Source organism: Spea bombifrons, chromosome 3, assembly GCF_027358695.1.
Source record: "Spea bombifrons isolate aSpeBom1 chromosome 3, aSpeBom1.2.pri, whole genome shotgun sequence".
NCBI classification, from domain to species: Eukaryota; Metazoa; Chordata; class Amphibia; order Anura; family Pelobatidae; genus Spea; species Spea bombifrons.
The window spans coordinates 41676622-41693658 of NC_071089.1; the positions used below are offsets into that span (position 1 = coordinate 41676622).

The 17037-nt window shown below is 43.4% G+C and overlaps 1 protein-coding gene across 8 annotated transcripts in view; it reads left to right on the top strand.

Moving 5' to 3' along the window:
- The window catches only part of AIG1 (androgen induced 1), a 203065-nt gene that overhangs the window by 39022 nt on the left and 147006 nt on the right, over nt 1-17037 (top strand). For 6 of the 8 annotated variants that reach the window (XR_008351156.1, XR_008351155.1, XM_053460886.1 and 3 more), the window contains exon 2: nt 13091-13246. The exons of the other annotated variants lie outside the window; for them this stretch is intronic. Coding sequence is in view for 4 of the 6 variants with exons in the window: in XM_053460886.1 (XP_053316861.1) it covers nt 13091-13246 (156 nt within the window). In the remaining 2 variants the exon portion in view is untranslated. The remainder of the gene's footprint in view (nt 1-13090; nt 13247-17037) is intronic. 8 annotated transcript variants of the gene reach the window in all.

The window sequence follows — 17037 nt, forward strand, 5'->3', positions numbered from 1 at the left end:
TGTGGGTAACCACCCTGCAAAATATAAGGGGATATATATACTCCCTCCATTATCATCCCCTGCTTTCTGTCACAATATATATGATTGTTAACAGCAATCACACTCTCATACCAAGTCAGCCAGTACATGTGGAACCTGGGTATGCCTGAGTATATAGAAGGGGTGTGATCTCTCTCTCTCTCTCATACAAGTGTGGTTAATTGTATTTCTTTTTTAAAGGTGTCGGGGGCTATTTTTGGTTTTGGCCAAGTGAATCCTGAATTTTCGGTGCATCCTTTATAACATCATCTCTGAAAACCTGACCTAACCTTCTCCTAGCCTTTAGCTCGCTTATCTGTAAAGCTGTAAAGACAGTAAGAGGAAACATCTAACTGAGACAACCTCATACCTAGAGTAGCACACCTTTGGTAAAATAAGCAACAAGTTACCCATTTAACCGAAAGAAATAGGCTTCCAAACTGTATCCTTTCTGATAACCTTTTAACATTTCTCTAACTATAACCCTCTCACCGATACCCTTGACATGAAAAAAATATTTGATTACTGCCCTTAAATATCCCTGCTTCCAGGGCCATTACATGGAATTCTTCCATCTGTATTGGGGAAAGAGCATCATCATAAATGTCACTTACACTTGAGATGTCACTAGCCTTCAACCAAATATTGAGCAGAGGGCTCAGCAAAAAAACTGCATTTATAATGTAAAGTACCAATAACCAAAACTACGATCTTAACTTTTTCTTGACCACTCTTTTCCCCACAAATAATGTGCCACAACGGTAGCGAATAAGTGTCCTTTATTAAGCTTTCCACCACCCATTCATCCAGTCACCTTGATGCACACCACTGCTTCAGACGGGTGTGTAAATAAATCATTAAAGTCCCACAAGAATAGTTGTGTAGGCGCAGCATATTTTGTAGCTCATCAATATCTTGTCTTAAATTAGGATCGTTTTTGCATCCTTGGTTTGCCAAGCAAGCAAGGTTACCAGCAGGTGGAAGCAACAGTCTGGCCAAATGATAACATTGTCCTTGAATTTTAAAAGTTGGCATGTCTCTCAGAAACAATATGGACTCCGAATTGAGTCATTTGAAATGCATTATTGTATGTTCGCGTGCCTTGTAGAAACTGTTTACTAAAACTGTTTGTAACACGTAAAAGCCCATTCAGTTTTTCAGGTGGTTGTAATGGAATACAGAATGTTCTTTAGAACGCGTTCCCTTGCTTGATGCAGCCTTTCTTGTTAATTGTCATTTGACTTTGTCAATCTGTTTAGATTAGTTCATCTTCTCTTTTTGTGAGCCTTATGCTTCTTTCTTCTTAAGCCTTCTGGTCCCTTCACCTCGAATGCCTTTCACTCATAACTTCCAATCTGAAATTTCTTTCATCTTCAGTTCCCTCCCCTCTGGCCTTTACAATCCCTTTCCGCTTATCTTCCAATCTTATGTGTCTTTCCTCTTCAGTTTCCTCATCTCTTGGCTTTGCATTCCTCTTACAGTATATTCAAGCCTAATGCAGCTTTCCTCCTCCGTCTCTGTTTCTGGCCTTAATTTTCCTTTCCTTATAATTTTCCTATCTTGTATCGCTATCTTCATTCTATCATTTCGATAGATCTACAAAACTCCATCCTTCCTGCATCAGTTTTGCAGGTAATAGGAGTCACTGCTCGTGGTCTTCCCCTTTTGATCTTTTTAGGCTCTCCAGTGACCTTTGTGAACGGTTGCTCAATATTAATATGTGATGGCTGTGCAAAATCAGTACTGGGTAAAATAGTTTCTTCCCTGATGTCACTTTTAGAGTCTGAAGAAATTGTCACTTCAGCAAGTGGGCTTCTAACTGTTGGAGGATTATGCAGAACAGGACTTGAAGGGAAAACTCTGTTGGTTTGCCACATAAGATCGAAATGTTGAAGTTGAAAGACTTTGAAATGGAGAAATTTTAATACAAAAAAGTCAACGTCAGTGCTGCTGGTGTATCTAAAATAGTCAGAGCTTGAGTGCAGTCAATCCTGGTCGTAAGGGGTGGCCCAAAAGTAGGTATAAAGCTGAATCAATGACTTATACACACTGCCCTCCACTACCCTTTCCAGTTACCACACTGATATTTAAATGCCTAAAATGTAACTGCCACTTTGTTGTGTGTCAATGTGTATGTGTGAGAGATGATGTTGCCTATTGAAATACTGAGAAGCCAATGGCTTCATTGTCGAGGACCGAAGCGCCACCTAAAATCTCCTGCCACACTGTTAATAGCTGGTAGAACTACTGTGCCCAGGGTCATATGGCTGGTGTAAGCATTGCAGACCGCTTAATGCAAGTGTGTTGTGGGTTGATGCCACATGCTTCATGATAACCCCCCCAAAAATATATATATATCCCTTTCAGGACCAGGTTTTTTTGTTTGCACTAAAGGACCAGAGCAGTTTTTGCTATGACTTTATTCAACTCTGATTGCCCACAAACTCATTTAGTACCCCCTCACACATGATATATTGTTTTTTTCAGCGCAAGTAGGGCTTTATTTTGAAATAATAATTATTTATATATAAACCATCATTAAGTATGAAAAATATCTAAAAAATGTGGGGAATATTAGGAAAATTAGGAAATATATTGGCCAAAAAGGGCATATTGGCAAAATGCAGAAATAAAAGAAAAAACAGCCAACTATAATCGTCTGCAGGGGCCAGGCTCCTTACCTGTGTGTTGGTCACACACACTGTGCGAACAACGTCTCTTGTACAGGCCAGGAGAAGCAGAACCCAACGGAGTAATGTGAATGCACGTCACATCACTCTGCTCCCTTCCTTCCCCTGGGGGCGGAGCAAGAGAAGTTGCTCGCACAGCAACACAGAGGGAAGCAGCAGGGTCCCTGCAGAAGTCTGCAAGTGAGAGATCTGCAGTTCAGGTAAGGGGTGGGGGAGGGTATATGAATTTGTGAATGAGTGTGTTTATGATAGCATGGTGTGGGGGGTAGCATGGCATAGGGAGCCTGTAATCACACTCCTATCATGCCCAGGTTCTAGCATGTACTGGCTGCCTGGGCATGATAGGAGTGTGATTGCTGTTAATCATATATATTTATTAATATTGTTACTTACTTTTAATACGTTTTTTTTTGTGTGTGTTTGGTTTTTTTTAAAGGTGGAGGGGCTCATTTTCGGCCAAGTGAATCCTGAATTTTCATTTCGGTGCATCCCTATTTTTCATATCCACTTTGTGGTTAATTAATAAAAGGTTAATTTGAAAAAAGCAGTGGACAAACTGTTTTTGATCAACTTTTATATGTCATGCTATCAAAACTAAATTACGTAAACAGTAAAACAAATTCAGTCCACAAACCATTTAAAACAAGTTAATCCAAATAAAATTGCACAAGGCTGGAACACACTGTGGGTGCTGAGGATTTTGGTAGCCATTTTATGGAAATAAATAAAATAGACAGAATCTTAACTCCTCGCTATAGATGTGTACTAGATAAAGATGGCATCAATGCTTGGCAGATAATACAAGATAGAATCTTATGTGACGGGATTGGGAGTACCTCAGTACACTAAAAAAAAAATCGTCATACGTGGGATGCCTGAAGTAACACTGTTCCTTTTTGATAAAATATGCAGATTGAAATACAGTAAATAACACAAAACCTTTACTTTTCCTCTCACCGATTTCTGAGCCTTGAAAGTTTTGTCATCTGAAGTGACTACAAATTCAGGTGGGCGTTTTATCTCTGGATAAGTAAAAATTAAATACTTATTGTAGGAATAAATAGAACTAACGTGCCAGGAAACAGATGACCAAACACACACCAGGACAGGCTCTGCCACACCTACACCCAAACACACACACCAGGACAAGCTTTGCCACACCAACACACCCCTCACACACACAAACACCAGAACAGGCCCTGCCACACCGACACCCGCATAAGGATGGGTTAAGCTACGCAAAGTATAAAAAATGCTTTCCACACTGCTTTGTTGTTTGTATGTTTGCCCCTTGTGTATTGATGCCCCAGCCAGCCCCCCGTTTATTATTAATGTAATACCCATGTGTATTTGTGCACCCCACACCCTTGTGTATTGATTTTTTATGTAATGCTCTCAGCCAGCCTCGCACCCTTGTGTATTGATGCCCACACGCCCTTTTGTACTGGTTAATGTAATGCCTCCCATACCTGATTTATGTGATGCCTCAACTACCCTGTTTTGTGCTTTTAACTCTCAGCCGCCCCCTTTTTGTATTTAATTGTTGCCCCAAGGCAGCTCCCCTTTGAATATGGGTCCCTTCCATCTATCACCCTCAGTATTTGTTTAAAATACTTTTTTGCTGGCTTCCTTCCCTTGCAGACTGCTTTCCTCCAACATGCTCTTCACCCCGTCACGAGGAACTCTTCTGTGTCTTGAGCGTCATGTCACATCTTCAAAAGGGCGGGGTGAAGAGCCTCACTAAGGCACTGGGGGGGGGGCATGGTGCCTGCATGCCGGCTGCTTCAAAATCATTAAGTGGTCAGGGGAGGCCGGCTCACGCGGGCCGCACCTCAAAGTCTGGTGAGCTGCACGTTGAACTCCCCCGCTATAGAATGTTGCAGAATAGGACACAAGGATTGCAGGATACTATCGCTCTAGAACACTGGAGCACTAAAGTCACAGACTGTGGTTTTTCAAAGTGCTGCCAGTCCCTTACCTCTGCTGAAAATACTCCCCGCTGAATTGGAGGAAAGAGTGGTGGTGTTGCCTTGCGCATCCCTCACTCATAATTGGAGGTAATAACATTGGTGGATTCTGATGTCCCTGGGCAGTTCTAGCCTCCTCTGCACAGGTGTCCACAATCATGGGGCTGGAGGGTGAGTCCATGGAGGCAGAAAAAAGGGATACCTGGCAACTTTAGATTGCAGTTTGGACCTACTGCCTAGTACAATCCACAATTTAGGCCACGATTTTTGCCTACGGATACAGAGGCTGCATAGCATACTATTTGGAATTAACAAAGAATTAACAATTCCAAGAAAGTTATTATGATTATTTAAACCCATATATATATATATATATATATATATATATATATATATATATATATATATATATGAAAAATACTTGCATGTATGTTTTTGTTTACTTTGTTTGGTAATGCACAGACCACCACAACCCAGAATACTTGGTGATTATGTCTTCAGTTTTAATCTGCACATATACATGGGAGTGCACAACCTAAAATCATACACATGATTTTACACATCCAGCATTTTTACTTTGCATAAAACAGTTGCTGAGTGGCTGCGAGCTGTATTGAAAGCGGCACCCAGGCCGCCTCCTCCCGGCGTCTAATGAAGTTGAGGGGGCCGGTGTGCACACACCGTGCAGCCCAATGGCAGTGTCTCAGCACTTTGTCCCACGTCTTAAAAGGGGTGGGATGAAGAACTGAGGCGGCCTCCACCCGCTTCCCTCACCAGACACCAGAAGCAGTGGTAAGTCGGGGAGGGGGGTGTGTGCGCTATATGGGGGCTTAAGGCTTTTCTGGAGGCAGAGTGCCTCCAGAAACCCCTTAATGACAATACTGTTTCATACTAGTATACTAGTATATTGTGGGACAATGGCTCTTTCAACATTTTTCAGTGTTGCTGTGATTTTCTTCTTTCTCATTTCGTGCTCCCACACATATTATATATTGTTTTTTTCTGGACAAACTGGGTTTTCTTTAGATACCATTATTTTTATCATATCATCTAATTTATCTAAAATTTGGTAAAAATTACTTTTTCTCACTTTTTAAACAGAAAACTTTTATTCATCTGCCAAAACTAATGGAAAAAAACTGCTAAACAGATTCTACTATTTGTCCTGAGTTTAGAAATACCCAATGTTTTTATGGTTTTTTGCTTTTTTCTGCACGTTATGGGGCAATAAGTACCAGTAGCGTTTTGCTATTTCAAAACCATTTTTTCCCCAAAGCTGGTCATTCTGCCCCATGTGCTATTTCTGGTGTCTTTGAAGCCGGCCAAAACAATTTACCCCATCAAACCACATATTTTTGAAAACAAGACACCCCAAAGTATTTAAAATGCTGGTATTTTAACCCTTTCCATGCATTAATTTTACCACCAGCCTTTGTCAAACATTATGGTAGTAATTTTTTTTTAATTTTTTTCACACCCGTTGTACTTCAGGTATAAATGTACCGCTCCTGGTATATGTCCGTGTCAAGCAACACCCCAATATGTGTTCAGTAATATCTCCTGAGTGTAGTGATACCCAACATGCATGGTTTTGTTGGGTTATTTGGAAGGTAAAAGGCCACCTTTGTGAGGTGTGTATTTTTTGCCATTTAGACATTGGCCCTTCTGTCCCCATGTCCCATATTTGGGACATCTTTGAAACCGGCCAATTCAATTTACTCCATCAAATCATAAATTTTTTAAAACAAGACCATATAATGCCAATATTTTAACTCTTTCCATGTGGGAATTTTTGTGAAGCTATAGCTACTTATTTTTGTTCATTTTTTGGTGACAGTGGGGAATTTTTAAATTTTACCATTTTTTTTTACTTATCTCACTGATTAGTGAGCTGGGCTCCATTGACCTAGCATGGTTGAATGCAGGTACTGGATTCAAGAGTTCTCAAGTGGGTCTGGATTATTTTTTTTATTGTTGACGCTATCTTCTGAATGGAGCAACGTCATTTGCATGATGGCACTTGTGGTTGCTCTTCGGAGCAATCACAAGGCTATCGGGGTAGGGGGTTGTGTTGCTACATGCCTCGATATTGAGGCATGTCAGCAACACCGTTTATGCTTACATGTACGGGCTTTGTCGTTAAGGGGTTAACCCCTATATGCCAGAGTGGCATATAGTGGTATAAGGCATATCATGGGGCAGAGTGGCATATAGGGGTTTAAAAGGCATATCACGGGGCAGAGTGGCATATAGGAGGGTATAAGGCATATCAGGGAGGCAGAGTGGCATATAGGGGGTATAAGGCATTTCTGGGGACAGAGTGGCAAGCCTGGGGGCAAATAAAATTTTTTTTCTCAATCACAGCTTTTCTTAAATATGAAAAAATAGTTTACATGAATTAATAAAGAAATAAAAGTTTCTTACAAGAATATTGTTTAGAATAATGTGGTCACTATTTTGTTCCACTGAATAAAATGGAACTTTTTCATCTAAAAATGTTTGCAGTATGTATTTCTAATGTATTTCATTTATTGGGGCCTTTTAACATTTTTGCTTTCTGGCATTTTAATACAAATAATGTGATAAAAAGGATGTTTTATAGTTATTTGTATGGCAAATAGTGTGACTCGGGTATGTGTAAGGGGTGCGTGAGGGTACAAGAGCTCGACCGCGAGATAAACTATATGGGGCTGCTCTCCAAATGTTTCCAGGGCTGCTTTTTATTCCCAGTCAGGCCCTGCCAGCAAGTACACAAAACAAAGAAAGAAATGTTTTGCCTGCTCACTCATGTTTTATTTAAAAATGGTACGTATATTACCAATTATCCAACTGTGTGTGTGTGTGTGTGTGTGTATTAGGGCACACACAATAATCGATTAGTTGGCCGATTATTTTGTCGATTAATCGATTAATCGGATAAAAAAAATGAATGTACATTTTTCATTTATTTAAAATAATTTAATAAACAAATGATGTTAAATACAAACAGCAGAATAAAAAAAACTTTGATAAAATGCATTTCTTGTCTTTATTTCCCAACCAGCCCCCCCAATTTATGCACATTTGAGCCCAGGCTTGCCACGCTGCCTCCCAGACATGCCACGCTGCCTCCCAGACATGCCACGCTGCCTCCCACATATGCCATGCTGCCTCCCAGACATGCCACACTGCCTCCCACATATGCCACTCCACGCTGCCTCCCACATATACCACTCCACGCTGCCTCCCACATATACCACTCCACGCTGCCTCCCACATATGCCACTCCATGCTGCCTCCCACATATACCACTCCACGCTGCCTCCCACATATACCACTCCACATATACCACTCCACGCTGCCTCCCACATATACCACTCCACGCTGCCTCCCACATATACCACTCCACGCTGCCTCCCACATATGCCACTCCACGCTGCCTCCCATATACCACTCCATGCTGCCTCCCACATATACCACACCACGCTGTCTCCCACATATACCACGCCACGCTGCCTCCCACATATACCACTCCACATATACCATTCCACGCTGCTTCCCACATATACCACTCCACGCTGCCTCCCACAAATACCACTCCACGCTGCCTCCCACATATACCACGCCACGCTGCCTCCCACATATGCCACTCCACGCTGCCTCCCACATATACCACTCCACGCTGCCTCCCACATATACCACTCCACGCTGCCTCCCACATATGCCACTCCACGCTGCCCCCCACATATACCACTCCACCCTCACATATGCCACTCCATCCTCCCCAGACATGCCACGCTGCCCTCCCCACATATGCCACTCCACTCTACCCCCAGATATGCCACTGTGGCCCCAGATATGCCTTATACACCCTGATACACCACTCCGTCCTCTCCAGACATGCCACACTGCCCTCCCCACATATGCCTTATATAATGTATATGCCTTATACCCCCAGATATGTCACTCCGTCCTCCCAGATATGCCTTATACCCCCCCCAGATATCTCATAGTCCCCTCATAGTCACAGACCCGTTCACAGCACACTGACACCATACTTTTATTAATAAGTACTGGGTTAATCTTCACTGCCCCCAGGATTTAGATGCCCCCTTTATCTCTAACTGCACCTTAAGTTAACTTTATTAAATTAACCCTCAGTCCTCATCATTAAATTAACCCTAAACACCCCATTAACCATAACTACCCCTTAATTAACTCTAAATGCCCCACCAAAACAACTACCCTAAATTAACCCTAAACACCCCATTAACCATAACTGCCCCTAAATTAACCCTAAACACCCCATTAACCACAGCATCCCCTAAATTAACCCTAAAGACCCTGTCAACCACAACAGCCCCTAAATTAACCCTAAACACACCATTAACCACAACTGCCTCAAATTAACCCCAAACACCCCATTAACCACAGCTGCTCCTAAATTAACCCTAAACACCCCATTAACCATAGCTGCCCCTAACTTAACCCTAAACACCCTATTAACCATAACTGTCCCTAAACACCCCATTAACCATAACTTCCCCTAAATTTACCCTAAACACCCCATTAACCATAACTGCCCCTAAATTAACCCCCACCTCCCCTAACTTTCAGTAGCCCAAATATTAATTTTCTACTTACAGTTAGATGAGTGTCACAGCCATGTGGTTCTGGCCTTCTGGGAGAAGGAAGGGGGCGGGGCCAGTTGTCACAGTGATTACAGGGAGGGACTGGTAAGTAGGAGCTGCTGCTGTGAGTCACTCAAACGGATTATATAATGAGGGGTATTTTTCAGAGCGTTTGCTCTGAAAAAAACCCTCATTTTATAATCGATAATAATCGATTCAACTAATCGATAATGAAATTCGTTGGCAACGAATTTCATTATCGATTATTATCGATTTTATCGATTAGTTGTTGCAGCCCTAATATATATATATATATATATATATATATATATATATATATATATATATAATATACATATAATATAATGCAAATGTTGGGACTGTAGTTCCCCTTAGCATAAAAATAAACACTAATAAAAAAAACTGCCATTAAATATGTATATCAGTTTTTATTTGTGAAAATCTGAAATGCTATTTTCATTAATGACCAGAAAGCATGGGACACCTCAACCTAACAGTAAAAAAAAAAGGAAAAAATGGGTCACTTCACCCATTAGATGCACTTTAATGCAGATGGTAGCTAATTGGTCCTTCTAAATTAATGTAGTTTCTCCTTTGCAAATGCACGGAGGATTCTGCCCCCCCCCCAATATACATTTGCCCCTTACTCTTCCCCCAGATATTTTCTGTGCACAAAGCAGTAAGTTCTACTTACCGAGAGCTTCTTTTCCCTGCGGACCCCTGGTGACACTACGGATTGACCCCTCCTCCATGCCTTAGATAGGGCAGGACTCCAAACACTTAAAAGCCCCTCCCCTCCCAGATATCCTCAGTGAATAACAAAGATCACACAGGAAACAAATATGATGAAAAAATGTATTCAAAGAAAGGGAGGGAAAAAACGAGTCACCAGGGATCGGCAGGGAAAAGAAGCTCTTGGTAAATAGAATTTACTGTTTCCCTGCTATCCCAGGTGACACTATGGATAGATATACCCTAGAAGAAGGGTGGGAAAAACATTAAGAGGAAAAAACGACCTCATGAACCTTATGACCGAAAAGTGGGTCTTCCTGTGCCATCTTATCAAGTCTGTAATGTTGGGCAAAGGTAAGGAGAGTCCCCCAAGTAGCCGTCTTACAGATCTGTTCAGGAGAAATGAGAACTGCTCGAGTAGAGTGAGCCCGGATCCCAGCAGGTGCAGCACATGCCAGGCTGATGGCCGACACATTCCAGTTAGCAATGGAGTGCTTGGAAATGTTCAACTGGGGCTGACGACCCAGTCAAGTGGGATCTTGCGCTGCCTGGAGGTGAGGGCAGGAGGATGCAGGGACCACGTGACGAAATGCAGAAAAGGTAGACTGCATCTCCTCTTTGAGCCAGGCTAAAAACTCTCTTCCTCCAGCCGCCTCAGAATCTGCAACCGATTTCAGCAAAGCTTCTTCCGGGAGGGCTTTGTGACACCCAGAGCACTGTGCATGCTTGGTTTTCATTAGAGCCATCTTAGACTTGTCCTCAACAGAGGGGGGCTCAGAATTATCAGGAGCCAAATTGATGTCTCGAGACGCAACAGCACCCTAGAAAAAACAAACAGCAAGCAGCAAGCGCTGAAAGAGTGAAGTTACCTACTCACCTTTTCAGCTTGTAATCAGGCTGCAAGCCACAACATCGTTTTTCAAAATTGGCCGAAAACAAGGCTTGAAACGCATACCATGAAGTGTGTAACGCTCATGGCCGGAAGCCAGAGAACCGCCATGCCGGACGTCGTCATGGAGCTCCGAGAAGCCGCACAGCAGTGTCTAAGCCTCCCTGAACTCCCGGAAGCAGCCGTGCCTCCCGAGAGAGGACACTACCACTGAAGGTACGGAGGAGGAGTCTATCTGTAGTGTCACCTGGGATGGCAGGGAAATGTATTTGGATGATCACATCTCCTTGCATGTGATATACTAATTAAAATTAAAAAAATTAAAATTAAGATGCCAAAATATGTCCATACAAAACACAATAGATCTTCAAGGCCTTATTAACCCTTAACGTAAGTCTTAAAAGTCCTGCAGATATTTCTAGGTTAGCAAATCCCTTAAAGTTTACTTGTGGGTAGCAAGGTCCGCTGTGGGTTAGATTGACAAATATGTCAAACTTAATCACAGTGGACCTTGCAATCCAAACTTTTTGGATAACACATCACTAACAAATATCGATATACCATAGTTCCTGAAAGCTTAACTACTGGTAGCAAGTACTACACCCTGCATAGTTATAACTAGACTTGTGCATTCGTCTTCGGGCGAACATGAAAACGAACACGAAGAGTGCGTTTTCGTTCCGAAGACACGCTGAAGAGAAGACAGCGGCGGTAAAACGTAGGCGAAGACGAAGATACACACCACGAAGATCTTCGTGATCGTCTTCGTCTTCGTCTACCATTCTCCCCGCCCCTTCTAACTTACCTTGTCTTCGCGGCATCGTGGCAGTTCACGGAAGTGGAAATCCGCAGGTTCGCCGTCACGAGTTACAGGGCAGTGCGAATGAGCCTACAGGGACCTCCTCTGGCATCAACCAATAGGCTCACTCGCACGGCCTTTGTAAGTTGTAACCCCTGACAGCGAACCTATGGAAATCCGTAGGTTAAAGGGCCGTGCAAGCGACCAATAGGCTCACTCGCACGGCCCCTTAACCCTTTAAAAAAAAAAGTTAACCCCAATGCTGCAACTTACCCGGCAGATCCCACTGGTCTCCCTGTTCTATCAGTTAAATGTCCGTACAAGCGACTTTATTGGTCGCTCGTACGAACATTTAACTGATAGAACAAGGAGGCCAGTGGGATCTGCAGGGTAAGTTGCAGCATTGGGGTTTTAAAAGTCTCTACGAGCGACTCTGTTGGTCGCTCGTACAGACTTTTAAAACCCCAATGCTGCAACTTACCCTGCAGATCCCACTGGTCTCCCTCCCTGTTCAATTAGTTAAATGTCCGTACGAGCGACTTTATTGGTCGCTCGTACGGACATTTAACTGATAGAACAGGGAGGCCAGTGGTATCTGCAGTGTAAGTTACGGCACCAGGAGTTTAACAGACTGTACGAGCGACCCTATTGGTCGCCAGCAGGGGGCTCGTCTGCCATTGGTTGATGGCAGACGAGCCCCCTGCTGACGACCAATAGAGTTGCTCATACGTACATTTAAACTCCTGGCACCAGAGCTGCGTTAACCCCGTATTAACCCCTTAACCGGAAAAAACAAAGAAAAACCGAACACGAAGAATGTCCACGAATATTCGCCCGAAGAGAAGACAGGAACAGGCGAATATTCGCGGAATACGAAGATTTTTTCCCCCCGAAGACGAGCACGAAGACGAGCACAAAGACGAACACGAAGAGCCCAAGGTGCCCAAGTCTAGTTATAACAATACATACAGTTTCTGACAATACCTACCTTATGTGAGGACCAGTCGAATGGCCATTGGCAGAAATCAACATATACTTTAAACATCTGGTTAAATTAATCAACACATCACAGAACTACTATTTCATCTCCAAATATCTGCTGCCTTAGGGAAATGCCTCAAAATATGGCTACACAAGAATGTAAACTGGTAGCAAGGGATGCGGGATATTCACCATCATCAATACATGCTGCTCTACCACACTTTATACCAAAAGCCTACTGAAATGATTTAAAATTCAGCATGTTTGCTGCCTATTCCCACCACTGGAAATCTCTTGTGTTTAAAGTAAGTGTTTGATTCATCTTCAGCCTGGACATGATGGCTTTTACAGTATTCTACTTAATTTAAGCATTTTGTTTACAGGTCATTCAAGCTGTTTTCTTTGGCATCTGTGTGCTGTCTGACCTCTCAAGCTTGCTAATGAAGGGGAGTGACAACCAAGAACAAGAAAGGCAGCTTACGAAGCTTATCTCTCTCCGTGACTGGATGATGGCTGTGCTAGCCTTTCCTGTAGGAATTGTAAGTGGTTTTCCTCCGATTCACAAAATATTTTAGCTTAAAAAAAAGAACATTTACATTTTTTTAAACAATTACATACTATTTAAACATTAAAGGCATCATAAAGGAGAACACAATGAGCAAGATTAAGAAATAAACGATTTTAAAAACAAATGAAAACACACACCAAGTGGACAGAAATTTAGAATGTGACTGCAGAATATTTACATTTGAAAACATAAAATCATATTTGGTCCTTGATATTTCTTATATTCAGGACAGTCATATGCAGTGGCGGAACTACCGGGGTCGCAGGGGTCGCGACTGCGACCGGGCCCCGGCGGCAGGGGGGCCCAAGCCAAGGGGCCGCCCGAAATCGGGCAGGGGCGTCCAACATGCGGCCCGCGAGACCTCGAGGTGCGGCCCCCGTAAGATCGGCAGCCAGGGCAACCGATCTTACGCAAGCCGCACCTCAAGCCCTGCTACTTACTTGTGGGAGGGTCTTCTGGACTGCACAGAGGAAGCGGAGTTCACGTGACATCCTACTTCCTCTGTGCTTTAGCAGAGAAGGCAGAGGGAGGCCGCACCCCCTGCTGAAGTCTGTGAGCGGCATCGAGGAGCTGCAGTACAGGTAAGGGGGTGGGGAGGGTGTTTGAATGAGTGTGTGTGATTGAGGGAATGAATCTGTGAATGAATGATTATATGAATAAATGAGTGTGTGTGTGTGTGTGATAGCATGGATGTGTAAGTGCTGGAACCTAGGCATGATGGGACTGTGATTGCTGTTAGCAATCACACTCCTATCATGCTAAGTCAGCCAGTACATGCTGAAACCTGGCCAGCTGCCCCCCTTGTGTAGTGATGCTGCCAGCAGTATGGGGTCTGCACTTACAGCCACCCTGTACCAGCATGTACTGGCTGACTTGGCATGATAGGAGTGTGATTGCTAACAGCAATCACAGTCCCATAATGCCTAGGTTCCAGCATTTACTGGATGGATGTGTAAGTGCTGGAACCTAGGCATGATGGGACTGTGATTGCTGTTAGCAATCACACTCCTATCATGCCAAGTCAGCCAGTACATGCTGAAACCTGGCTAGCTGCCCCCCTTGTGTATTGAGGCTGCCAGCAGTATGGGGTCTGCACATCACTTACAGCCACCCTGTACCAGCGTGTATTGGCTGACTTGGCATGATAGGAGTGTGATTGCTAACAGCAATCACAGTCCCATCATGCCTAGGTTCCAGCATTTACTGGATGGATGTGTAAGTGCTGGAACCTAGGCATGATGGGACTGTGACTACTGTTAGCAATCACACTCCTATCATGCCAAGTCAGCCAGTACATGCTGAAACCTAGCTAGCTGCCCCCTTGTGTAGTGATGCTGCCAGCAGTATGGGGTCTGCACATCACTTACAGCCACCCTGTACCAGCATGTACTGGCTGACTTGGCATGATAGGAGTGTGATTGCTAACAGCAATCACAGCGAGCACAGTCCCATCATGCCTAGGTACCAGCATTTACTGGTTGCCTGGGTATGATAGGAGTGTGATTGCTGTTAGCAATCACACTCCTATCATGCCAAGTCATATTGCTAATTTTGTCCAATTGTGTGTTACCTACTTTTATTAAAAATGTGAGTTTTTATTATTATTTTTAAAGGTGGGGGTCATTTTCGGTTTTGGCTAAGTGAACCCTGAATGTTTTGGTCCAGAATTTTCATTTTAGTTCATCCCTAGAATAAATCTAGGGAATCCTGAATTTGTAGTCGCAAAACTTTCTAGGCCCAGAAATCAGTGAGAGGAAGAGTAAAGGTTTTGTGTCATTTTACTTTATTTTAATCTGCATATTTTATTAAAGGCCATATTTTTTGTCACAGTGAAAAAGGAGTGCGGCCCGCGCACGTATACAATTCTGATGAAGTGGCCCACTGCAGAAAAAACTTGGACACCCCTGGATTATGCCCTTTGTACATGCGCCCCTTTTTCTTTGATTTTTTTACAGATATGATTCAATATGTAAATTGAATTTGTTGAATTTGTTGAAAAAAAATTGTTGGGTAAAAATCATGTTTTTTTTGGGGGGTGAGGGGGTGGGGGGGTGAGGGGGTGGGGGGGCCCTTAACAGATTCTCGCACCCGGGCCCTGAGGCGTCTAGTTACGCCCCTGGTCATATGGCTTATCATACATGTTAAATTCCTTTATTGTATTTACCACTACATGATGGAATGCACTTTTAGTAAAGTCAAGTTTTCTTACATTATATCAAAGCTGCTTATCCTCTAGTTTTCGGCTATGACAGCTTATTCTAACATTTTTCTTCAATGATAACAGAATACCACATTATTATTAAAAATATTATCCCAGTGTCACACAGCAAGGTTGGAAACACCGGAATCAGGTATAACCCAAGGGTAGCAGTAACGTGGTCGAACAAGCCGAGATCAGGATACCAAGAGACAGGATCTACAGATAACAAGCCGAGGTCAGGATACCGGAGATAGCTAAACAAGCCGAGGTCAAACACAAAAGGACTGCCAACGATAACGGGTACTGAGGAAGCACTATAAGCATAGGCAACCATCAGAAGGCAAGGATCCTTAAGGAGGGAAAAGGCAGAAATAGTGTCAGGTGACCACTCCCGAGACTTTAGTCCCCCTCTTGGTGAGGGGCATTAAAGGTGCAATGATCTTAGAGTAATTGCGGATAAAACATCTGTAGTAATTGGCAAAACTCAAAAACCTTTGAAGGGCCTTAAGACCTACAGGATGCAGCCAATCCTTGATGGCCTGTACCTTGAATGGGTCCATCTCAAATCCCTCCGGGGTTATGAGGTATCCCAAACAGGTCACCTTGCGAACCTCAAAAGCATACTTATCCAGCTTGGCATCCATAAAATCCATGTTGTCGAAGACGCACTAAAACACAACAGACCTGCCTGAATAGATGAGGATGTCGTCCAGGTAAAACAAACTCTCTGAGGCAATCATTGCTGAACTGGAAGACCAGGAAAAAAAGAAAAAGCCTGAATGTAGGACGACCCTATAGGAAAAAAGTTTTACTAGTAAATGTTAATTCATGTAAACTATGTAAACAATTTTTTTAAATACATTTTTTTGTTTTGTTTTTATTTCCTTTTATTTTCCAACCTGCACCCCAGTTATGCACATCTGCTCCCAGGCTTGCTACTCTGCCCCAGAAATGCCTTATACCCCTATATGCCACTCTGGTATTTAGGGGGTTAAAAGGCATATTATGGAGCAGAGTGGCATAAAGGGGGTTAAAACGCATATCTGGATGCAGAGTGGCATTAAGGGGGTTAAAAGGCATATCATAGAGCACTCTGCCTACTTTACACCCCCCAAACTTACCGGTGCTTCTGACTCCCCGATGTGTTGTCCAGCCAGCGGGTAGACATCTACGCGATTCACGTAGGCAACTTCCGCTGCAGCCAGAAGGAGGTGTGGTTAGAGTGTCAGAGAAAATTCCCTGTAGCGGTGCGGGGAACTCTCCTCTCTGACAGTTGGGGAAGGTATGCGCGATGCATGCAGACAACCCCCGCTGCTAACCGCACCTCCTTCTGGCTGCAGCGGAAGTTGCCCACGCGAATCGCGTAGACGTCTACCTGCTGCCCGGACAACACACCGGGGAGTCAGAAGCACTGGTAAGTTTGGGGGGCGGTTACCAGACAGGAGGATCCAGGTCCCCAGCAACGCTGCGGGGGATCTGGATCTTAGTCTCATATTCAGACCTCTATTTGAGGTCTGATTATAAAACAACCCCGATTATAAGGCGAAGGGTATTTTTCAGAG